At 41.1% G+C, this 24,386-nt stretch overlaps 1 protein-coding gene and 1 long non-coding RNA gene across 4 annotated transcripts in view; one reads left to right on the top strand and one right to left on the bottom strand.

Moving 5' to 3' along the window:
- Nucleotides 1-6,364, top strand: part of plxna4 (plexin A4) — a 237,391-nt gene extending 231,027 nt beyond the window's left edge. For all 3 annotated transcript variants that reach the window (XM_038738721.1, XM_038738720.1, XM_038738722.1), the window contains exons 31-32: nt 1,601-1,751; nt 2,502-6,364. In XM_038738721.1, coding sequence (XP_038594649.1) covers nt 1,601-1,751; nt 2,502-2,597 — 247 coding nt within the window. In that variant the 3' untranslated portion in view covers nt 2,598-6,364. The remainder of the gene's footprint in view (nt 1-1,600; nt 1,752-2,501) is intronic.
- Nucleotides 170-2,570, bottom strand: LOC119918151. Its single transcript, XR_005447397.1, has 3 exons — nt 2,483-2,570; nt 1,118-1,235; nt 170-816 (listed from the first exon to the last, which is right to left on the bottom strand). It is a non-coding gene; the product is annotated as an uncharacterized LOC119918151 (long non-coding RNA).
- Nucleotides 6,365-24,386: the final 18,022 nt, after the last annotated feature.

The raw sequence follows: 24,386 nt of genomic DNA, 5'->3' as shown, positions 1-24,386 counted from the left end.
GAGGCAGTGCAGTTGGGTAGAGCCATGATTTCCCACAGAGCTTTTTACTTGCTACAGTATGTTGATATTAATTTGGAGCTGTGAAGTGAAGCGGGCTAGTGAGATATTGACACTTTACTCGAATTTGATGTGGGAGTTGATGGTCTCCAGACAATGACAAATCCATCACGGCTGGTAAACATTTATTTACAGTGTCCGCATATGGATCAGTACATTTGCAAAGCTAACAAAACATTGTTTTAAGACCTATGATTTTCTAAAGGCTGCTTGTGTTAAAGTGTTATTTGGCAGTAGCTTTTGTAAATATGATATTCGGTGAATATGAAAAATATTGGAGGTAGTATGGATGAACGATTATCTTATTATTACTTCCTAAAAGCATATTTCAGTAGAACTTATATCTTAAAACCCTAAAAGCAGTCTTTCCATAGAGATGCGTTCACAAATTGGTCACACAATTAACAGTTTGCTTTAGACATCTGGTCTATACTACAAACATGTGCACGCATACATCACAAGAAAGACCAAAAAGTCGCTTTGGGTTGCATGTAACAGTTCAGCTGTTTACTCCTGACCGCAACAGACTGTTGTATTGATAAAAATGGAAGCGTATCTTTCCTGTCAGGTGCATAAGAGATAGACAAGTGAAAAACGTGACTTCCAATTCGTAGTAGATATGCTTGAAAAAAAAAATCTTGTGCATTGGGATCACACCAGCCGCAACGCCCGTCATCATGTTGACATGAGCACTAGTACTCATGGATCGGACCACACGCATCTTCAAACCCGGCCTTCATTTTGATCTCAACTGCAGACCTGTGAATTTTTGTGAATACATGTTATGACACTATAACGTTGATAAAATCTGTCCACAGTCAGACAGACATATTGCCAAAGTACTTCGCTAATGTAGGCTAATGTAGGTTAATGTTGGAAATAGCCTCAGTTATTTTTGCAAGCAATTAGTTTTGTTTATAAAAACTTCTTTCCCAAAATAAGCACACTTGGTCTCTACACTAACAATCCTCAGCTATGAACTCCCTACAACTGCCCTCCAGCGCTGAACAGGTGGTGATGTGTGTGTGACCTCTATGCAAAGGCTATGATTAACACCCACCTGCCTTTTCCTTTGCTCAGTTTGCTCTGAAGACTTGTTTCCTGGCAAATACATCTCTCCCTCACACATGCCCAGAGTCACCCAGCAAAACACCGGGCCTGTCCTCGAGCGGCTGCAGCTACAGGAATTTAATATGTAAATAACCAGGTTTAATTAACATAGTTGATAGGGGCAACACAGCTGCTGCTGACAGTGACTGATTACCCTTACCTCTATGCAGCGTGTGTGTACTGTATGTGTTCTGTTGTGGTGTTCAAGGACTGAAATTTAAGGCCTGTCACTATCTACTATGACTCCATTTCAGACTTGTTACTATCCATCATACCTCTGTGCCACATGAATTAATTACATATCTTCAAATAACTGCCGTAAACCACTGCAAGGAGTAAAGAGCACACAGTTTTTCTATTAATGTTCTCAGCAGTAAACATAGTCCTAACACGTGTTAATGTTTGTTTTATTCCTCCATGTCTCTTACAATAGGTACTACTCAGACATTAGTAAGATGCAGGCGATCAGCGACCAGGACATGAATGCCTATTTGGCAGAACAGTCACGGATGCACATGAACGAGTTCAACACCATGAGCTCTCTTAGTGAGATATACTCCTACGTGGGGAAATACACTGAAGAGGTATGTAATACTGAGACTTTCACCACATTTCTTTCATCTGTGTTATCTAAGATCTAGTACAATTTAGACCCACTGATGTTTGGTTAGAGGAGTTAGAGACACTGAAAATTGTTCTTATATAATCTATATTTACTGATGATTATATCAACATCTCCATCAGTTTTCTTTTGCATTATGGTGGCCAGACAGTAAGGACAATTTTGAAAAGTTAGGTGGACATGTTCCTCCTACCCCTGATGGAAATGACCGTGCTGAAACAACCATTTGTAGGTGTCTCACAAACATTTCACAGCAGGGACAGTGGATTCCAGACCAAAAAAAGCATCAAAATGTCAACTGTTGCTTAATAATCAGGGTTTAATACCGGGGATAAATAAACTATCCATCTTGAGAGGACGTAGGGGTGCGATTGTAATGCCGGTGTATCCATACTGACTAAAATTGCCGTCCTCCACAAGGAGGGAGCTACAATATTTTCAAAACCACCTTTTAAGCTAACATGGAGTGATAGAAAGTATTCCTTTACCCGAGTTTACAGTTCTATTCGTACACTCAGCAGTGATACAGGATATTACATTTACTAGGGTAAATATTTTCTACAGTAATATTTAAAGAAGAAACTACAAAACACATTGGAGCATCTTGATCTTAGATTAGTTATCATGAAATATAAGATTTCAGAGTAGTGTTGTGTTGAGTGATTTTAGTAATGTCTGTGTGTCTGTGTTTACCTCACTGTCCTGCTGGCAGATTGTGTGTGCACTGGAGCAGGACGATGCAGCCAGGAAACAGAGGTTGGCCTTCAAGCTGGAGCAGGTGGTGGCCTTCATGAGTCTAGAGAGCTGAGGACCGCACTTCCCAGGGCGCACTGGGAAGAGACCCCATCAGAAACCGAGCCGTGCCTGAGCGAAGACCTGTCCCCATCTTTTTCATCATGTGACTTCCTCCCCTCCACCTTTCAAAGATGATGACTTCTTCCTTGACCTTTTTTCAGCTTCCTCTTCACCAAGAAATATTGTTTTCCTCATCCACTCTGCTGCATAGACTAGTTTACCTGAATATATCTGGAGGGTGGTTTGGGGCTGAGGTTGGCATCTCCCACAGTGCAATGTGTGGGATCCCTCAGCTTCACCACAGGGAGAGCTTCAAGGGGTGATTGCTTGAAAGCTGGCCATATTGGCATACTTCGGTCCCCCTGCTGAAAGAAAAGGGGGGGGGGGGGATGTTTTTATGTTGCCTTCAAGAATTTATAAGTAATTCTTTAAAACCCACAATGTTGGGTGTCCATTTTGTTGAGAACTTTTTTCAAAAATAGGATAGTTAAAATAAAACCATCTCTAGAGTCCAGTTTATTGTAGTTCTATATAATACAGAATCAAGAGGAAACATCGAACATGATGACTGCAAGCCAAATGAACACCTCTGAAGAAAATTAATGCAAGGATGGTTTGCCGAGTTTACACTGTACCTACAAGCGAAGCATACATATCTGCGAAATATGGGTCGAGTCCAGGCAAACCTAGAATGTTCTTGTGTTCTTTCAATGTAGCTGGAGTTGTATTTAAGAAAAAGACTGATGGGGGTAGGGAAGGATTAGTGCTTCTCTGAACTTTTCCTTTATTGAAATGTGACTGACACTGAAACTTTGCAAGATTCGCACATTTTTCCCTGGCCCAGCATACATTTCCTTCAAAGAAAATGCTCATGATTTCTGCTTCCATCTAGCTTATGTGGCTACTGCAAAATTAACCTATTAGACAAAACCCTGGAGGCCCCGACCCAAGTTGGATCCTCTGTAAGAAGCACACAACCAACTCTGGAAGACAGTGTTTTGACTGGTAATCCAAACACCAGGAGCAGTCTTTGTCTGGCTCTCGCCACTTCCAATCTTGTGTCGCCATTGCGACGGTCTATCAAAGCACACACATACGCACAGATTCTCACAATCAGCAGCTGCCCAAGATCCTGACTGCCCAGATATCTACGCCAACCCTGGAGGGGGTAAAGGGAAGAGCTGACTGAAATGTACCGGGTAAGAAACTGCTTGATCATTAAAAATAAGAAGAATGATTCAATACAGTGTAGCCAGAGATGGCTGACTGCTCCTTAACGGGGCCCTGTGTGAGAGTAGCACTTCTTTCCCAGGATATTCTTATTTAAAGACTTTTGTGTGGAGAAAACAAACAAGATGGACTTAGTCGGTCAGCCAAAAACCAAAGGAGCTTGAAATATTCAAAACGGTCAAAAATGTATTTGCAAAGTGCCACTGAGGAACTGACAAAAAAAGGACGATGTAAAAGACAACCACTTCTAGGACAAAAAAAAATATTGTGACTGGAACTTTAAGAAACCTGTGTGATTTTTCTGACCTCAGTGTGTCGAGGTGAGAGGCTCTGTGGGTGAGGTGATCTGATCCTCCTTTCTCTTTCCATCGTCCCGGGTCTCTCCAGCTCTCGGCACACCGTTCACCCTTGTGTCCGGCTCCTGACTTACCAGTTTTCTTTTCTGTTTTGCACAAGCGTTGGAGATGGTAGCTAGTTGCATACGGCAAAACCCCAACTCTTGAGTGTGTAACTGTTGAGGCGCTCTTGTCTGTATTAGTGTAGTTGTCCTCAGTGGCGGCAGGGGGCGGCCTTCTCCAAGCCTCAAAAAAAAAGAAAATAAAAGAAAAAATCTGATAAAGCAGTGCAGGAACAGAACAAGAAGTGAGAATTGTGGCAGGATAAACAGAAAATCATAGACATTAACTAAGATAAGACTTTATGGAGAGAGTGATTGAAAGAGAGATGATGGAGGCGCCCTCCGTACCTTTTGACCTCTGCCCTTTCTTTTGCCTTGACAACGTGCCCCATGTGGTGATGTGAATGTGTGAAGACCGCCCTAGGTCCACCTTGGGTCCTTTATTGGCTTTTTAAGCGCATGTAAAACGTAAACAATTTAAGAAACTTATTTAAAAAAAAAAAAGTGAAAAATAAGAAAATTAAGCCTTGCAATGATGATGTGGATGTGTTCTTTTATCTTTCTTTTGCTTGGAAGAATCGAGATGGAAAAAGTGGATTGTTCATGTAATAAAAACTATAACTTTCGTTTAAGGTGGAACCTTTATCCAGTTCAGCCCTTACTGCAGAACCTCATGCCCATGGTTTTTGTGACGTGTTAGATGCTAAATAAAACAGATATTATATACCCTTGCATGTTGACCTATTTGGATGGTATGAAATGGAACTGTCTTGCTCAAAGATATTTATAAACTCCTACTACATCTAGGGACTTCAAAGCCTTTTACAAGCCAAGTGTTAATTTTAAGATTATGGATTTCACATAAAGACAACATGAATCCTGTTTTGAATTTCTTGTCCTCTTTGCCGTGTCCTCCATTATAGGCCTCAGCGTCTCAGTTTTAGTACACTGAAGATGCAAGTCAAGACTTGCTCTGTCTTTGCTGCTATTTCATCTTGTTTTGAGATTTGTCTGCTGCATTATTAACTGCAGATTGATTATTTCATCATCATCATTATTCCATAAAACATTTTTTCCCCATCAATTGAGCCCAAAACATGCATAAACAATTTGAGTGATGAAGCCCTGTTTTTCAATAACTAAAGATGGGCCCAACCCATTAAAACACACATATGTGGTTCGATAAGGGTTCATTTCATAAAAAGCAACAAAAGACTGCATCAGTGTGCCACCATGTGTGTCACATGTTACTATCCCTTACACCTGGAAGAAACCAACATGTAATTTATCATACAGATAAACAACTTTCTAACAAGACAGGCACATTAGGCTTGATAGTAGACTTATGTGTAAGACTGAGTTTGGCAAATGACGGTCTTGTATGCGAGATATCCAAGTCATTGTCCATTAACTACTGTCTGCAGCTATGCAGTATGATGAATGTCTGTTGTTTCAACTTGGAGGGGTACATTCACAAGGTGTCTGCCGGAAACGGTATTTAGTAAACCTATCCAACCTATTCATCCGTTATTGGAAAATGAGGGGAATAAGGATTGATTTAACGACTAGACGATTAATTCATGCAAGGCTGGCATTAATATTGTAAGAAACGTACTACTGAAACACCTTTGGACAATTTCAAAGAACCTCTGTCATTCATGTAGCCAATGTATACTCTGTCTAGATACCGTAAGTTTCCCCTCACAGCCGCGTGTTAATAAATAACACAAGGCAAGAGTCCTGGACTGTTACTGTGAATCTGCCCCCCAGTGTAACATCCTGTCTTTCATTTCTCCCTGCCCTGTCCCTTCCCCTGCAACAAAGGTTGTCTGCTAGTAGCCACCTTGTGTTGCCAAGAGCACAGATAAAGTTTCCACCTTCAAACGTTTTGTAGGAACTAAAAATATCCTCCTAGCTCAGTGTTATAGCAGGTGTTACAGAAACATGCTAGAAGACTTTTACTAGACCATATTTGAAAGATAAAGAGTATCTTATCGAGAGATAAAAACGAAACCTGGGGGATATAAGGCGAGCTTCTCTAACTTTGTTATAATTAATTGTATACCTGTGTATGTAAATATAATGCATTCCTATTTTGCAGTCAAGAACAAAATACTATTTGTAATATAGAATAAACTTTATTATGAAACCAAGCATTTCATGTTTGTTTTGCTCTTTGTGTCAGTTTGCAGAGTGCAGTCTTGCTGGAGGCTACGTTTGAATTATACTGTAGTTTCAGTTAAAAAAAGATTCTGAAATACCGTGGTCTGAATCTAAAAGTACAATTGGCCGATTTATAGACAATGACATGCCCCTTACTCCACTGGGAAACACACTGCCTCTTGCAACATTCATACTTGATGTTTAAAATTTAAAGGTCCTAGACTTCTTCACAGGCTAACTTTGGGTGGAGCTATGCTGGCAGCTTGCTGAAGTCACCAAGAATCATAAATGAGTAAGTTGTTCTGCCCTAATGGGTGCAACAAAACCAACACCGGAGACTTGGAGAAGTGTCAGGTACGCTTTGTATACTCCTACACAGTCCTGAGATCAGGTACAGTCTGATAACACTAGTGTGGGTGTACCAGGCATTACGAGGGCTTTAAATTAAATGTTGTGGCCACATTTTCTACAATCCCAGGCTTATGTTACCTATACACTATACACAGCATTATATAAAACTTGAAGCATTAACCAGTGGCAAATAAAACAGGATAGTAGCTCTGAATTCTTGGAATGCGCTTGCACAAACAGACTACACTATTTCGCCAAATGGCTCATTTTCCTTTCCATCCTAGTGACAGGTGCTACGTTGGCCAGACCGGGTGTTCAGGGATTTTAAGGCCATCTCAGGTCTCCCACTGTCTGGTGCCAAACAACAAAGAGTGGATGTACAAAGATGCATAAAAAAGAGAACAAACGTTTCTATTGTACTCTGAGATTTATGATGTCTTTGTGCTGTCGACTGTATGCATGTCAGATGACACGAGCAAACAGTGCAGTGTGTAAAGTAGCACGGCAAGACCTCTCCCAAGAACTGAAAACCTGCTGCTTTTTAGATGCATAATGGTCCAAGTCATTTTAGACTTTGTTAGTATCCTAATTATTCTAATTATGGTTTTATCCAATTAATTCAAAGTCTATGGCCTGATTTTCCACAGTACCACTGGGGAAGATAAAGAAGCCAAGGTTTGGAATAAATCTATGCACAAGGGAAGACATGCTCCGAGTGAACACACTGAATTGTCAGATTCTGAATAGGAGTCTCTAGATAATATGTAAATCAGCATCCAAGCCCACCTTTCTAAGAGCAGGGACAGAAGCCCAGCACACAGTGATGACATCCAATTCAGTCAAAACCATTGTCATCATTTATTATAGCTTAGTTTATCTTTATTGTCCCACTGGGGGAAAATCATTATGCAGCCAGGCTTCAAATGAAAAACAAAATACAAAAGGACATCAACAACAACATCCACACAATAAGTCACAGAACAAAATGGCACAAATGTACAGATATGCAAATGTAAAAATATATACTTTTTTGCACGTTTGGTAGTGGTATAAATTTCAATCATAGTTGTTGACTTCAATTTATATAGCAGCTTCCCTACCCAATGACAAAGACAAGTTGTTTCAAAGTTTCACCCAACTCTTCTCCTAATGAGGAAAGCTTAAAGAAACAAACTGGATTCAGCAGGGATGAATGTATAGCATACAGATACAGTAAATTTAATAGATCTTCCCAGCTTTGACAACTTTTGCAATCCATCTTCCAAGTTGGATTTGGTAGTTAGAAACTGGCTGATGGATTTTTTAATTAATGAGTAAAGCTGGCTCACTGGGCCTGGACTGCTCATTGTGTTTGGCTCCGAGGCAGCCTGTTTTTACTCCAAGCGATGCAAATGCAGCTTAACTCCTAATCTGAGTTGCAGTAAAATAAGTTCTACAGGGCAAATCCATGGAGCTTATTTATATTGTCAAGAGGCAGGTTACAAAAGCGTTTGGTTTAATGAGAGGTGTTTCCTGACATGATGTAACCCTGGTCATTATAATGAAGGGAAAGCAAATATCCGCCACCAAAATAATTAGGAAGTTGCTAAAGATTAGTTGAACCTATAAGCTTCTTCCTCTAGAAGCCAATCTAGCAGACCTGAAGCCATACAAGAAATCAAAGAGGGAAGAGGGAAATCCCTGCCTCTAAGCACATATCAGTCTATAAAGCTTAGCTATAGTTCTGCAGTAAACACACTGGTTTATTTTACTCTACAGTCTGCATTATTTAATATCATACATCAAAGGCAGTCAAAAAACACACTTTAATGTACAAATGTTCTGATTTTTTCAAGTACCCCATCAGCTTCATTATCGCACAAAATACACAGCTTCCACTGATGACTTTTTGCAACATTAACTAGTACAGCTGCACACAATAAAGCATGTCACTACCACAGCACAACAGGCCTTCTTGAAACCTTGTGAGCAAAAAAAAAGAGACAAGTAAATGGAAAACAGGAGTGGCAGATGAGGAAATAGAAAGTCGTGTGTAGCAAAGGAGGGCAGGGGAGGTGTGAAGTGTAGAAAACAGAGTGACACCCCGCTGGAAGGGTATGCCCGTAGATGGGAGGCTGCGACACTCCAGAGGGCTGAGTGGCTGATGGGGACAAAAGATTGAATTGGCCCAGTGTCACCCTCGATATACCAACCAGTGAACTGGGAGTAATGGGTGAGAAATGGAAAGAAGGAAGGTGGAAGGAGAGAGAGAAAGAGAGGTAGAGAGAGGAGGGAGGGCCGCCAAGTGTCACCCTAATTTTCTGACTAGTGAGGTGGGAATAATGGAAGGGGGGAGAGAGGCAACTCTGAGGGGTTGATGGGTTGAGAGAGGTTGGATGGAGGTAGTGAAGGGGGCAGGATGATAGAGAGCCGGCTATGATTGCTTCGCACCAGGGGTGGTTTTCCACACTCTCATGATCACCGCAGCCTTTCACCCCAAACCCCCACCCTTCCATCACATCCACACACACTGATGTGATGTGGCCATGGAGGAAAAAAAAAAAAACGATTTGAAGGTCTGTTCACTTTGAGATAGAGTGATGCACGGACGAGGATGAGAAGAGAGGAGTTTTGTCCTGCTCAGGCAATCACCTTTACAGGGCATGTGGGGTTACAGGATTGGATAATCGATAAGGCTGAACCTGTAGCTTTGGGGACTTGAACCCATATTCATCCCCATGCCACCTCAGCTTAAAAGACTTATCTTCAAGACAAGAGACTATTAGATTTACTGTCAACAGAGCAATTCAAAAGCTTAATATCACTCCATTAGCTGCTGTGGGAAAAATGGGAGTGTAACAGGTCCAGGCAGGAAACTAATGTTACAGAAAAACTGCGTTGCACATACAACTGAGTTATCTTGGAGTATAAAAACACTTCAAGCTTACTAACGGTTTGGCCTGGCTAATGGTGCCAGTCTGTCTCACGATTCGTGATGTATCTCATCGTGTATGGGGCATGAAGATGGCAGAGGAGAGAGAGGAGAGACTGAGGTGTCAAACTGTAGAAGGTGCAAAGAGCTTCAATCTTTTTTTTCATCTCTCTCCTTTGGTGTTTCTATTTTTTTTTAAAGGTTGCAGCATCTTAAAGTTCACTCATCTTTTACTGTTCACACCACACAGTGTTTTCAAGATGTTTCTAATGACTCTGTAACAGTATGACAGCCAGCTGGTCCTGCACCATTGCCGTTTCAAAATGTTACTGAGTTAAAATGTTTTGGTTTTTTTGCAACAAAATACTGCCAAAAATCATTTTAATAATCTCAGATGATCACTATTCTTGCCAAAAACATCTGGTTATTGCCTGTGATGTTTGGAGTGAGGTTTCTCATGTGGCTCTTGTCAACTGGCTGCTGTGTCAATTGCCTGACTGGCAGGATGGCTGGATTGATGATCGTAGTGCAGCTTGGACACCGGTTGATGGGTGTAATTTTTAGCAGTGGACTCTGAGATATTGACAACTGCACACGAGCAGATGGAAGCAATTACCGATATTAGTCCATTTTCCTCCGTCTGCTCTGTCTTAGTAAACATTTGTGCTGCTGGTGGCGGCGGGAATACAGTGGGAAAGAAATCAGACAGACTCAACGTTACAGCCAGAAACACCATAAACACTACAGATGGAGAATGAAGATACAAGTGTGAGTCTGTCAAAAGATTTCAGAACCAAGAATTTGAACACAGAAGTAACTTTCTAGCTAAGACAAAGTGTGTAGATCAGCTGGAGTCAAATAATAGTGTTCTAATTCTTCCTGAGCGTAGAATAGATGTTTGGATCTAAGTTCTATTAAATGGCTCTCCTTGTCTGCTACATGAGACAGTATTATTAAAAATGATGAGTCCTATTCATTCTCAAATAGTGTTTTTAAGAAGAGTTACCAAGCTACATCTCTAAAACCTCCTTTCTAACTGGTTAGGCACCGGCATGGTACAGGGTCTAGACACATCCTTTTATGCTAAACATTGCCATTGATCTCACACAACCCTGCCTCTCCCCACACACATACAAACAAACAAACTACATGATCTGAAGTCTCTCCTTTATGGGCTCCACAAATCTCCCCCATTCCAGGTCCTAATCAATAGCAACCATGCAATTCCTTCTAAACTGCACATTTGCTCCCCGGTCTCCAGCACCATATGCTCTCACCGAAACACGAATTACCAGAGCCATGTGAGCCTATACAATATAGTAAATTGATTATCTGGTTAAGAAGTACATTGAATGTGTTATTTCTTTATTGTCTGATACATGTCCAACACATTTCTACTGTTCATAAAGGATTTTAACTGTGCAAAAGACAGGTAGGATACCTAAAATCCCTCCGCTGCATAAACATGGAAACATGTATAAGCTCCAGGAAGAGGAGACGGTTTTCAGACTAATAATTGTAACTAGTAATTGATTTTTGCGGACACATGTACACTTCACTGCTCTTCTTCAGGTTACAATTCCAAACCATTACAAAACAGTCTGAAGCCATGAACTGTACCCCTAAATTCAAAAGAACATGTAACAAAATCAAAGTTTGCATTTGTAAATGCATTTCTGCACTAGCAAAGTTGTTCTACATTTGTATACACTACATTACTGTACTGTGTAATGCAGGTTTTATTACAGAAACAGTGTAATCAAGTAACTTGCAAGAGTGCAGGCGTTTGTTACATTCTACTGTCAGTAATATTACCATTGCCAATCATAAACCACTTCTTAGTTTTGCCATCACACTCTCTAAAAGTAATTCAGTGGTGTCTTTCATGCTAATCGTCTTTTCAGTTGACTCTTAAATGAAATGGCTACAGATAATTAATCGCAGAATTTACTTTACCTCCATACATGAGTGCTATGCAACAGACAATTAATATCAGTAATATTTGTAATGCATCACCGCTCCTTTACAATATGCTGTAGGATGAAACAGTATAAATAGAATTTTAATTAAAAATAAAATTGGCTAATATTCTGCTGAAGAGTCAAACACTGTCTATGATCATATCTAAAAAAAATAAAAAGATCATTCATCAATCATTGTCAAAGGAATGACTGTTTCTGTGAGCTGCTCCAGTGGGGCAGCAGACAAAGGGCAGCCCTCTATCACAGTCAGCCACCTGTGGACTTCTGTCCCTGGCTCAGTCACATTGCTCATTCCCACCATGTTAGCCTGTCTACAATGGACAGGAGCCCATCAGCTGGGCTCAGGGCTTGCCAGTCTCTGTGGGCCGATTGCTGCATCATTCACAAAGAAGAATCCCCCCAGGCACAGTCACACAAATATTAACACAAATACACCCGCCCACCTCCCCCCAAAAAACACACCATACGCGAACAAAGCCGCACACGTTTTCACAGCTTCTCCAGCACCAACATCATGAATATGAATAACCCTCTGGCCTAGACTCTAGCAGGCTGTGCCATTCTGTGCTGCGCTGAAGCCCTCAAGATGTCAACACGGAGACAGAAGGGCAAACTGAGAAACAAATCTGACAACACAGTACGGGCCTGTAACCGGCTATAGGCATTAGGCCAATGATCGGGGGCAAAAAAAAAAAAAGCTTGTCCTAGCATTGCCCCAGTCAGTTTTATTTAGCAGAGAAAATCTCAACAGTGCACAGTGACTTTCACCAGTTGTATGTACAATAAATGTCCATGTGGTGAACTCAAAGTTTGCATTTCAAGGGACTGACTTGTCAGGAGACCTGTGATGACAGCTTGCTGAGAGCGTACAGATTGTAGAGGGGTAGAAACGATGGCAGGAAGATCGTCCTCTAATCCAATTCAGCAGCAGCCATTTGAATAATTGATGTAGGGACATAAATTGGTCCTTCCAGATGTCCCCTGCTCCCTTAATCAATACTGATTCCCTTAATCAATGGTTGGCTGGCCAGCTCAAGGCTTTGGCTGTTCTCCCCCCGACACAGCCATGCTGCAGCCAAAGCTTCCTACAGTCCCGAGTCACAGGTGGTTGGCTGCAAAGTGGCTGTTTGCGGCGATATGCTCTGGGTAATTGAGGCTCTTACCCGGCGGGGATGGGGTGGTGAGAACAGTGGTGGGGACCGCAGATTAGTCTGGTGTCTAGAGGAGGCACATGGCTTCCACTGGGAAATAACTGCAGAGAGATTCCAAGACTGTCGAGAAAAGAAAACTTTCATCATGTCCAGACTGACTTGATTAATTAAAAGACAGAAGAACATGGAAGGACGGTAGGTTGGTAGCTAGCTAAAGTGATAGTCAACTGTCTTGGAGTGGGTGGTGGCGGTAGTGATGGGGGGGTGAGTCTCATATTGATTCACGCTGCATAAATAACCTGAACCTGCTCATTTCCATGCTAATAATCTTCAACTGTAAGGACAGACAAATGTGGAGTATGCACACACACAGGCAGATAATGGTGGGCAGAGGGAGCCATGTGCTAGGATGCCAGGACTGAGCAGAACATAGCAGTGTGTGACAGCTGGGTGGCACAGCTGGAGGAGACAGATAACCCTCAGTCTTTAGGAGCTGACAAAACAGCCACATCCCTCCTCAGAAGACTGAACATAACTTCACCTGGCTCTGCTCTTCTCTACCTCCTTCAGTATCCGTCGCTCTTGTTGTCCCTCTAAATGCCTCTCTCTTTCAAGCTGCCTCTCATTTTCTACCTTCACAATCCCCGCACCCGTTACATCCCTCACCCTTTCAACGTCCTCTTCATATCTGTCTCTTTTTTCAAATGTAGCCCGCGGCTGACAAGGCAGCGTCAGAGTACACCTGGCCAGAGTGGTCCTGAGGCTGTCAGCAGGACATTGCAGTGATTCATCAATGTTTCCACTTTTTTTTTTTTTTTGTCCAAAAACACATCTCTGTCCACCCCACACTCACAGCCTGAAGTAGACCGAGAAGGGTAAACACTCACATTGATTTTATGTGTGTAGGTTTGAGACTCATGACAATGTGTTTTATACAGCACATGGATGTAAATTGTATGTTTGTATGTTTGTCTACGAGGTACACAGTGTTTAATAACCTCCTATCTTAAACATGGCTGTCGGCTCTGAAGCCCCGCTTGGAGCTGCCTGGCTCTCTGACAGCATCCTTGGAGGGAGGTGTTGACATAATCGATTTACACAGCAATCACAGATCTGCACACAGCGACCTTCAACAAGTCCTTCAACGCAATCTCTCTCTGCTGATCAAAAGCCATCAGCAGAAAGTGATTAATGAATCTGTTGTTTATGTGTGCATTTAAAGTAACAATAACTGTCAATAACTTTGCCGCAGCAGTGATTATTACAGTTGTGTCTGACAGGATGAAGAGGCTATATTTTCTTTACCAGTGAAACACACAGAGAGAAAGACAGAGACAGTGAAGGGAGGTTATTATAAGTATTAAAACATTTAAGATTGAAACAAAGTCCCTTTTATAAAAAGGCAGCTGCAGCAATAAAAACCTGTGCTGCCTGAGCCCCATTAGTTGTGACTGCTGTAGAAAAGCTATCAACTTCACACTGGTATTCCCTCCCATTTCTGTGCTACATAAATCCCTATAATGTCTGGCGTTTATTTAACTGGCTACCTGCAGGAAAAAAAAAAAAAACTGGTGAAGGCTTGCTGTATTCTGTCATGGAGGAGATATGGCGGCGGGAGACACTTGTTGTGAGACGTTCGCTCACTGTCAGTAACCATCTGTTTACCTCGCTGCCAAAATGGTGGTGGTGATGGAAAACAAGCGTTTTCTTCAAAGGCCATTAAAAATGAATGAGGAGAACGAACAGATCACACAGGGCTTTCCAAAGCACTCAGGCCATTTTATGCCTTGGGTTGGGAGATCACCACTCGCACTGTAAAACATCGCACCGTAACAAGATAATATCAACTCCCCCGCAGCTCAAAGACAGAAACACACACACACAGCTAATGAGCCAAGCAATTAACTTCCAAACGTGCAACAAAACTTTGTCACCGGGGAGATAAACAGACCTGCTGTCTGTGTGCAAGGAAATATAAATGATTGCAAGTCTGTTTTAATCAGTCTGGAGAGAGAGAGAGCAAGAAGGATGACAAGGTTTTTGGACTCAATCTGCTAATCGATCATCTTGGCACAGGTGTTGACAACCTGTCATCGGGAGGTGACAGTGTTATGTCCAACAGCTCATCACAGGAGTGTTTGTGACAGATCTGGTGTTTGGTTTGACTCTTAATGGGCCCTCAGGTCACACCGCAGCCAACCAGATTGTCATTTTGGGGTCCAGAGGTCGCAGTCTGGTCTACCAAACACACACACACAGCCCCAGTGGTAACCAGGACATCATTGTCAGCGGGCAGGGAGAAGGTGTGTGTGTGTGTGTGTGTGTGTGTGTTGAGTTTATGTGTGAGTGTTGTGGCAGTGTGCAGATGGAGGGGGCTGCCTATAAGGAAAAAGAACAGATTGACGGAGTGGAGAGGGAAATGCACTTTTCAAATGTCACCTTGCCTTGCCACCCTTTACACTGAGAGAAAGAACAGTGAGAAATAGAGCGATGGAAGAAAATAGCTTCAGGAGAGACGAAAGAACATGACTCTTTATGGCACATACCATGTGGAAAGGAAAACTGGTATGCTGCCATGGTTTTAACACCTGCACACTGTTTAAAATCCCGTTTTACCTTACTTATATATAATACAGAAATTCGCATGTCTAAAGAAATCTAGACTTACAGATTACACCTGTGCTAAATCTGGTAATGTCGTATGGCTTTTTGGAAACCAAGGTGACAGATTTTTAACAGTTAACATGAGTCCATATCGTTAAATGCTGCTAAAACAACGGGGTAACTGTATTTAGATGTTCAAAAAAACATTCACTTTTCAACCAATTTTACTCCGTTTTATTTACCTTCACATCACCACACATCAATGCTTACTGGAAAACCATATCAAAATCAGTATCCTTTAATGGTTTTGCTTAAATCTAAACCAATAAAAAATGGGCATGTAGATAAAGACAGGTTAGTTAGGGGACAACTTCTAGGATTTATTTTATAAACAAGACTGAAATAGCAAAAGGCTGACACACCATCATAAACAATTGCTCAAATTATTGCTATAATGAGCTTCCTTGGGTTTGTTGGTAGAAAAATGGCCTCATCCATGCTTACACATTTCCTTGTCATCTGAAAGCCTTGAGCAAAGCATGACTAACATCTTTTGGCTAGTCAGTTGAAATGCTGATTTTACTCACTGCACCACCACTTAAACAATTCATTCTTTTGGAATATTATCTGACTCAATTCCAGTGATGTCTCCCTCTATCCTAACTCCTCACTTCACCCAGGCATCACAACCTGCCAGCACACTTGTTCAATGATGGTAATAAGCACTTTCAAGTTTGCCTTGTTATTGTTACTACAGTGTGCTTCTGGTGCATAATAACAGTGGTTAGTGATTCATACTTTACTTTGTTTCGGTGCCTTGTTTTGGAAGTTATTCATCCCCCCAAACAAAAATAAATTGAGCCGTTTTCCATATTTTGTGCCAGTGTTCCTTTTTTACATTACTGAGTAAGTTGCTATGCTTTTATATTTTCGGTGTCTTCACACGCTTTATCCTACTACTTTCCACCTTTCCCAACTTAATTCAGTATTTCATATCCCCACCGTTTACTTCTGTCTTAATCCATCTATGTCTTTCATACATATATAAACACACACTGTTCTCCCCATAAAGCTTAGTTTCAAGAATATAAAGGATCAAAATGATTCACAGAAACTGACCTTCAAGTTACACCTGAATAGCTGTCAAACTCAGACTAAGTAGTGTAAATACTAATGGTGCATAGTAGCTGAAAGGATGTGAATGTCACATCTTTGGCACAATAGTCTGTGCTACAGTCAAGTGCAACACATTACTGAGAGAAAACCTGACATTATGGTCCAACTAGGAAACCTCACAATAGACACAACAGGTTGCTTTCTGCCACAACACCGCCCTGGAAGCAGAAGCTGGCCGACAATTACATTAAAATAACTTGAAAAAGACACGTTCAAAGTCAACTCCACAATTAAAGTGGCCATATCAGGCACCAAATCTCAAATCACTCATACCGTGTGAAGCATATGACTAATTACTGTAATGAACTCAAAATGTTCACTTTGACTTTGAATGCACAGGCTGCCAAAAGCCTAATCAATGACGACCACAGTTAGAATATGTCATAACACCCTAGTAAAAGTCACAATAATCAGGATTGTTGTGAGAATCTGACTCAAGATGTTCGGTAGAACTATTAACAATTCTGGTAAAGCACCCTTCCTTTCACTGAACACCTGGCTGGGGAAGTAGATCCGCACACTGTTTAAAAGTATATCGCCGATCCCAGCTGAGTGCTTCAAAAACACATCAATCAAGTCAGTCAAAAATGTCAGAGACCTTCTACTTGTCATTCAGGGCTACTTTGCGGTGATTGATGGTCCGATGGTCGTCCCCCTCAGTCCCTACCCCCGCATCCCCTCTCTTACCCATGCATCAATTTGCACACCATGTGAAAAATAACAAATGATAACGTTTTGAAAAATGATTCACAATATCCTCTAGCAATTCAGATAAACAATTCCCTTTTACTAAAAGGAGGGAGCAAAACAGACAGACGGTGACAGAGAGCGAGAGAGGGAGATGTGCCAACATTGCTTTCTATATTGACATTTATGGCTTAGAGGCTGTGAGAAAATGTGTGTGAGGGTGTCTGTGTGTATGTGTGTGTCTTGATAACAAAAGATGCTTTGAATATTTTATGCATGTTGAAGGCTGCAGTGGCCTCTATAGGCAGGCAGTGTGTGTATACAAAGACCCATTAAGCTGCGTCCTCATGGGGAAGGTGTGATAGGAAGAGATTCAGGCTGCCAGCACTGTCTATACCCATATCTGTCCGCACTGACTCAAACTGGCCTCAATATGAAATGCCCTCGAGGCTTTTTTTTTCCTATCCCTTCCTTTCTTCCACATTTATTTGTCTTTTACAAAATCTATTCAAATCTCTTTTCTTCCATCTGCCACTTTCTAAAACGCTGTCTCTCATATTTCTCTAGTCTTCTTGCTCTCTTCCCCATGTTTCCTGCTAACATGATTTGTCTGTTTCGCTCAGTATCCACATGTATCCTCTCTCTAGCATTCTGTTTTACATGCTGTTACCTTCCGTCCATCGCTCCATAATGCTGCTTCCCCCCATCCCTCCCTCCCTCCCTCCCTCCCTCATCCCCCCGCTCGGAACTGTCAAATGGCTTCATGAAATGAGCTGGAAAGATGATGAGAGAGATTGCGATCCTAATGGTGTGACATGAAGCACTGTCCCAGGCCCCTTTGATAAATGAATTTAACCGAGCACTTGCTCTGTGGTGAACCATGCTAATTAGGCACGGCAACCCAAACAAAGATGTCTCCATCTAATTGAGGTGAGGTCAGAGGCATTGAGGGGAGTGTGGACATGCCTGTGACTGTGTGTGTCAGAGAGGGAAAGCTCTACCTCATCCGTCTGTGGACTGTTTGTGTGTGTGTGTGTGTGTGTGTGTGTGTGTGTGTGTGTGTGTGTTGCAATTGTGCCCGCTGGGAATTGACTTGATACCCCCTTTGGGGAGCCGGTAATGGTGGTCTTTCCCTTTGAGTATTTGCTTTGCGCCTGGAGACAGAAGGTTAGAGGTTGACCTTGTTTCCCAAGTGCAATGAGACTTGTCCTCTACACTGTGGCACGGTTACCATCCCACTTCTGCCATTATAATTCTAGTGGGGATCTGTGTGAGGTCAGTGCGAAAATTGAAAAAGCAAGGGCAAGCCACTCACTTCATACTCCAATTACATAAGCTCACTTGCACACTGATTCAATCTATGCATTGAAATGGATCTGTGGCACAACAGCGTACTGTACGCTGCCCAGTTCAGTCTCTTAAATAAACATTATTGACATGTTTAGAGCCTATCCAAACGACCTCTGCTGTTTAGCCTTCCATCATTGATATTATTGGCGTGTTTACAATAACTGAGTGGCCTTGCATCCGTCATTCCCAGGACATCCATATGTTCATGATTGATCCGGAAATAATCAGAGAAATGCCTTTAGACAACAATATGCTCTCAGGTCATTAGGGTCATAAGAGAGAGGTAGCAGGAGGGCTGCAGGAGTACGGAAGGGAGGGGTGGAGGGATTTTATATTATAGACCATAGGCGTTCAATCAATGCACAAGAAATGTGTCAGCACACATTTAAAATAACAACTTCCCACTTTCAGGCAGAGAAAAGGCTGCGATTTCACTTTAAAAGCATTTCTGTCTAGACAAATGTCTGCCAATTATAGCAAGGTTACATACTTGCCAATAACAGATGTGACAATCTTTACTTTAAAAACAGAAGCCATATTATAGCCTGATATTGGTTTATGACACATAGTGTACAGTCCCCTCCAAAAGTATTGGAACGGTAAGGCAAATTCCTTTGTTTTAGTTGTTCACTGAAGAGATTTGGGTTTAAGATCAAAAGATGAGTAATAATAATAATAATCCTTATTGTAGAGCACTTTTCAAAAACAAGTTACAAAGTGCTTTAACAAGTGTAAAGAATAATACAAAAAAAAGATAAGAGCATGAAAATTTAATATAAAATTAGTAAAATACAATAAAATAAAAGGGATAAAATAAAGTCAAATAAGATCGGAAAGGCTCTCCTATAAAAGTATGTTTTAAGAAGGAGTTCACTGACTCAGCCGACCTGAGTATGAGACAAGAGTTCAGAATTTCAGCTCTCATTCTGTGGTATTCACATCTAGATGTGTTAAACAACTCAGGACATACCACCCTTTGTTTGAACCCACCCATCTTCCAAGTGAGCAAAAGTATTGGAACATGTGACTGACAGATGTTTCTTGTTGCCCAGGTGTTACCTTTTAGGTTGATTGTCCAAACATTAAATAGCTCTGCATGACTAGTCTAAGTTTTCATCCTTGGTTCAAACCTATAAAGACATTTGCATTTCCTGTTAAAGAGGATATACCAACATCAAGACCAGAGAGTTGTCTATGGGAGAAAAGCAAGCCATTGTCAAGCTGAGAAAAGATGGAAAAATCGACCAGAGCCATTGGACAAACATTGGGCATAGCAAGCACAACAACTTGGAATGGCCTGAAAAAGAAAGAAACTACTGGTGTACTGAGCAACAGACGTCTACCAAGGAAAACAACAGTAGTTGATGATAGAAATATCGTGAGAGCTGTGAAGAAACCCCCCAAAACATCAGTAAGTGACATCACCAACGACCTCCACAGTGCAGGGGTGAAGGTATCACAATCCACTGTTCGAAGAAGACTCAGAGAGCAGAAATATAGAGTCCACACCACAAGATGCAAACCACTCATCAGCAGAAGAATAATAAGGCCAGATTGAAATTTGCAAAGAAGCACAGAGATGAGCTGCAAAAGTTCTGGAACACAATCTTATGGACTGATGAGACCAAGATTAATCTCTACCAAAGTGATGGAAAGGCCAAAGTGTGGAGAAAGAAAGGAAATGCTTATGATCCGAAGCGTACAAGCTCATCTGTGAAGCACGGTGGAGGTAATGTCATGGCTTGGGCGTGCATGGCTGCTTCTGGAACAGGCTTATTAATATTTATTGATGATGTAACCGTTGATGGTAGCAGCAGAATGAATTCAGAAGTGGACAGAAACAATCTCAATTTACGGAGAAATGCATTGAAACTAATCGGGAGGAAGTTTATCATGCAGCAGGACAATGACCCAAAGCACACTGCCAACAAAACAAAGGACTTCATCAGGGGAAAAAAGAGAAAGGTTTTAGACTGGCCAAGTCAATCACCTGACTTTAACCCAATAGAGCATGCATTTCACCTCCTTAAGAGGAGACTGAAGGGAGAAACACCCCAAAAAACAAGAACTATAAGAAGCTGTGGTAAAAGCCAAGTGATGTCAATGGGTCGTAGACATGAAGCAGTTATTGCAAGCAAGGGTTATACCACCAAATATTAAATGTTATTTACTTTAAGATTATTTGTTCCATTACTTTTGCTCACCTAAGAATGCTGTGGTCTAAAACAAACAGTGATATGTCCTAAGTTGTTTAACATATCTAGATGTAAATACCAGGAAATAAAAGCTGAAATTCTTAACTCTTGTCTCATACTCATCTTTTTATCTTAAACCTAAATGTCTTCAGTGAACAACAAAAACAAAGAAATTTGCCTTACTGTTCCAATACTTTTGGAGGGGACTGTATATGTTGGCAGCTGTGCACATAAAGATGAAAGTACAGTTGTATAAGGCTGCATTTTGTTATGTATTTTTAACCCATATTTTTTATACCCCTGCGATGGACTGGCGTCCTGTCCAGGGTGTACCCCGCCTTTTGCCCAATGTCAGCTGGGATTAGCTCCAGCCCCCCCCCCCCCCCCTCCCCCGCAACCCTGTACGCAGGATAAGCGGTTGACGATGGATGGATAGATTTTTTTATACCCTCAAGTCATTCTTCTGCCCTCACTATGCATGTTGGTGCACAGTTATGCAGTGAGCCAACTACTCTTAATACATCAAGGTTGAAGACAAGGTTTTTGTCTTTAAAGTTTTTACTGGGAGCAATTGTGAAACTGTGAAAACAGTACTAAGCAAGAAATTCCCTGATAGTGTTTACAAGTCAAAAAAGATGATACCATAACAATAGTACTGTGCAAGGGTATAGAGAAAGTAAATCAGCATCATAACAAGGAAACTGGATTAACAACATTGTCAGATTAGTTATATTGTCACTTATGTCAGCGGTGAAAGATCAACATTAAGTCTCCATAGGAAGTACAGCAAAATAAATAATCTAGTAACAACACAGAGTCTACAAGAGTAAAACTACAAAGAGTAAAATGCATAACAGTTAGCCCAACAGTAATAGCCTCAGTGTTCAGGTCGAATCACAGCAATGTCAGGCTAACAACAACATTTACTTCCCAGTAGACAACTGGCAGTTGATTGTAATTTGCGGATTTATGTAAAATCTGCCAATTTGTTTATTTCTGTTCTGTTCAGTTGTAACTGAAACATTTAAAAGTTATATAGTTAAACATAGTTCCCACCTATTTGTTGTTTTTTTCTGCGCATATATTATATAATGTGTTGCTTTGCTAGCATCTTTGATAAATCAAATCTACCAAACAACGACATCTCACCGCCAGTGTTGGGAGTAACGCGTTAAAAAAGTAACGCAATTACAGTAATGTTTTGCTTTTTGCAGTAACGCAGTAAAATAACGCATTACTAAAAAAAACAGTAATATTATACCCATTACAGTAACACACGTTTCAACGCATTTTAACTCGAAATTAAGTGATGTTTTGTGTTTTTTCAACTAACTAACTAATTACTCTCGTTTGACAGTAACTAGTAATCTAAAATATATATTACATTGTGGAAGTAACTTGCCCTAGTTTTGGGTAAGCTCAAGCTTTCATTTTCTCGGGCCCAAAAGGTAAATTAAGTGTCCAATCTGACGTTAGTGAAAGTGTTGTTTTTAAGAGATATAAAAAAGAATAAAACATGCATTTTTGATGAATGAGATGCACACACTTTGACATAACATGTTGCTGCCATTAAATTGTACATGTGACGCAGGGATTTGAAGTCACTTACGCACATTGCTCTGCAGCTAACTCTTGCCGTCATTAGCTAGTTAGTGGTCCTATTAGCTGACTGTACCCGGTCTTGGAGCTGTGCAATGGGGGAGTGTGAACAAAATGTTCAGTGCCCTTGCTGGTTGTTCTGACACATTTAGTTACTGCTTTTGCAGTTAGCATTTAACGGGCGTCTCGTTTCGTGTGTGTATTTGTAAAATGTATATTTTATAGGCTCATTATTATGGTTTTGTATTTCTTTGCAATGTGGCACAGTGTTAACAATGATACTTGCTTCAAAATATATTTAAATAATTAAATCAATATCATAAATGTGCAATGACTAGTTGACCAACGGCTTGAACTAACAACGACTAGTGGTCTAGAAAAATCTCTAGTCAGGGTAACCCTAATTTATGCCACTTTGTCACAGATCTGACAAAATGCTGGATGTAACAATGCCAGTTAAGCAGCAACTGTGCCAGTTCATACTAGCAACAGAATGTTCAACTGAAACCCCCATATCAGTCGGGTGCAATTACACATACCATGTTTCCCAGTAATACATACTGAAAGTACATTGGCTGATGAATATGAGGTAAGGGCATCTAGCTGCACTGTCAGTGTACATACAAGGAATCCAAATTGCACCCGTCAGGTAATATGAGGTTAGACATAGTTTCTCATTATACTGGGTATCAATTTCTATAGCAGGAGTGTGTGTAGTATTTACATACTGGCATCACAGGAACCGACACTCTAACATCATTATGAATGAGGTCATTAGAGGCTTTCACAGAACCTTGAGCAAAGTGTTGTCGTGGTAACTCAAGGTGCACTTTCCCATTTGTCAAAAGGGGGCGGGGGTGTAGGTTTAGGTGGGGGGGGGAGGAACTAAGCGCTATTAAAGCCCCACTGGGAGGGCTCATGCATATTTAAGTGAGTTAGATTAAAGGTTGGTCGTCTGGATGTCCTGTGTGCCAACCAGGACTGAACCTTCTTCTGTGACATGTCATTAACCCTTAATGGACTAATCGCAGGTCAGGTTGCAGATATGAGCTAATGTAGCCATTTCTCAATGCAAATGTTGGCAGTGTGTGCACATTACGCTCCATCATTGGCTGTAGAAGTGATGGGCACTGACACATACTGACTCAAGGAGAAAAGGTCTTACTGTGACACTTCCATCTGAGTATTTTTGTTTCTTTTTTACAATAAATTCATGGGTTTATTAATGTAGCTTTCATCATGATAGGTCTCTAAAAACAAAAGATGGTTGCCATAATTTGTCAACACTCGAATAATCTCTGATATAGGGATGCACCTATCTGATTTTCCAGATCGGAATCAGCACCGATATTGACCGTTGACATTAAGCAGAGCCGGTATTAATCACATGTGACAGAGCCACATTAAAAAATAGATTCTACATCAAAGTCATTCATATTCAGTCATGGCGGACAACCAAAACTCAACTGTTTTTAGCACCACATCAATCCCTGGCCATTATTTTAGATAAAAAATGATCCTGTTAGATCTGTACCAGGGTTGAGGTGTCAAAATCTTACTGTGAGAGAAGAAGGTCAGCTCATTGTATCCTTTTTATGGAAGGTAAACAATATTTGGCAGACCTGTAGATTTGAGACTTTAGACTTTGACTTGAGTCTTGGTCTGAAGACCTGACCTAGACAGACACTAAATAGCAAAACATCCAAGTCTCAAGTTTTGACCCTAACCATCTGACAACAATAAGACAACAACAGGCTGAGTGTGCTTAGCCACACACCTTCATTTAAGCCTATTCATTGGAAGACTTGCAACTAACTTGCAATGTTCCTATGAAGACTTATGACTTGATTTAGACTTGCCCGCAGGTACTGGAAGCTTTACAGAAGACTTGCTTTGACAAGACTTGAGACATAACTTGGTCGAGTCCTGATTGACTTGGGCTTGTGCATGTGCTGTATCCTGAAATTCTTTCTCCATCTGCCTGGTCCCACCTGTCTGTGGACTCA

The sequence above is a fragment of the Micropterus salmoides genome, unplaced genomic scaffold (assembly GCF_014851395.1).
Source record: "Micropterus salmoides isolate LMB-PRFRI ecotype aquatic unplaced genomic scaffold, ASM1485139v1 Ms_hic_scaffold_23, whole genome shotgun sequence".
Lineage (NCBI taxonomy): Eukaryota > Metazoa > Chordata > Actinopteri > Centrarchiformes > Centrarchidae > Micropterus > Micropterus salmoides.
Note: the sequence above shows the minus strand (reverse complement) of the source record. Positions and strands in the feature narration are given on the sequence as shown.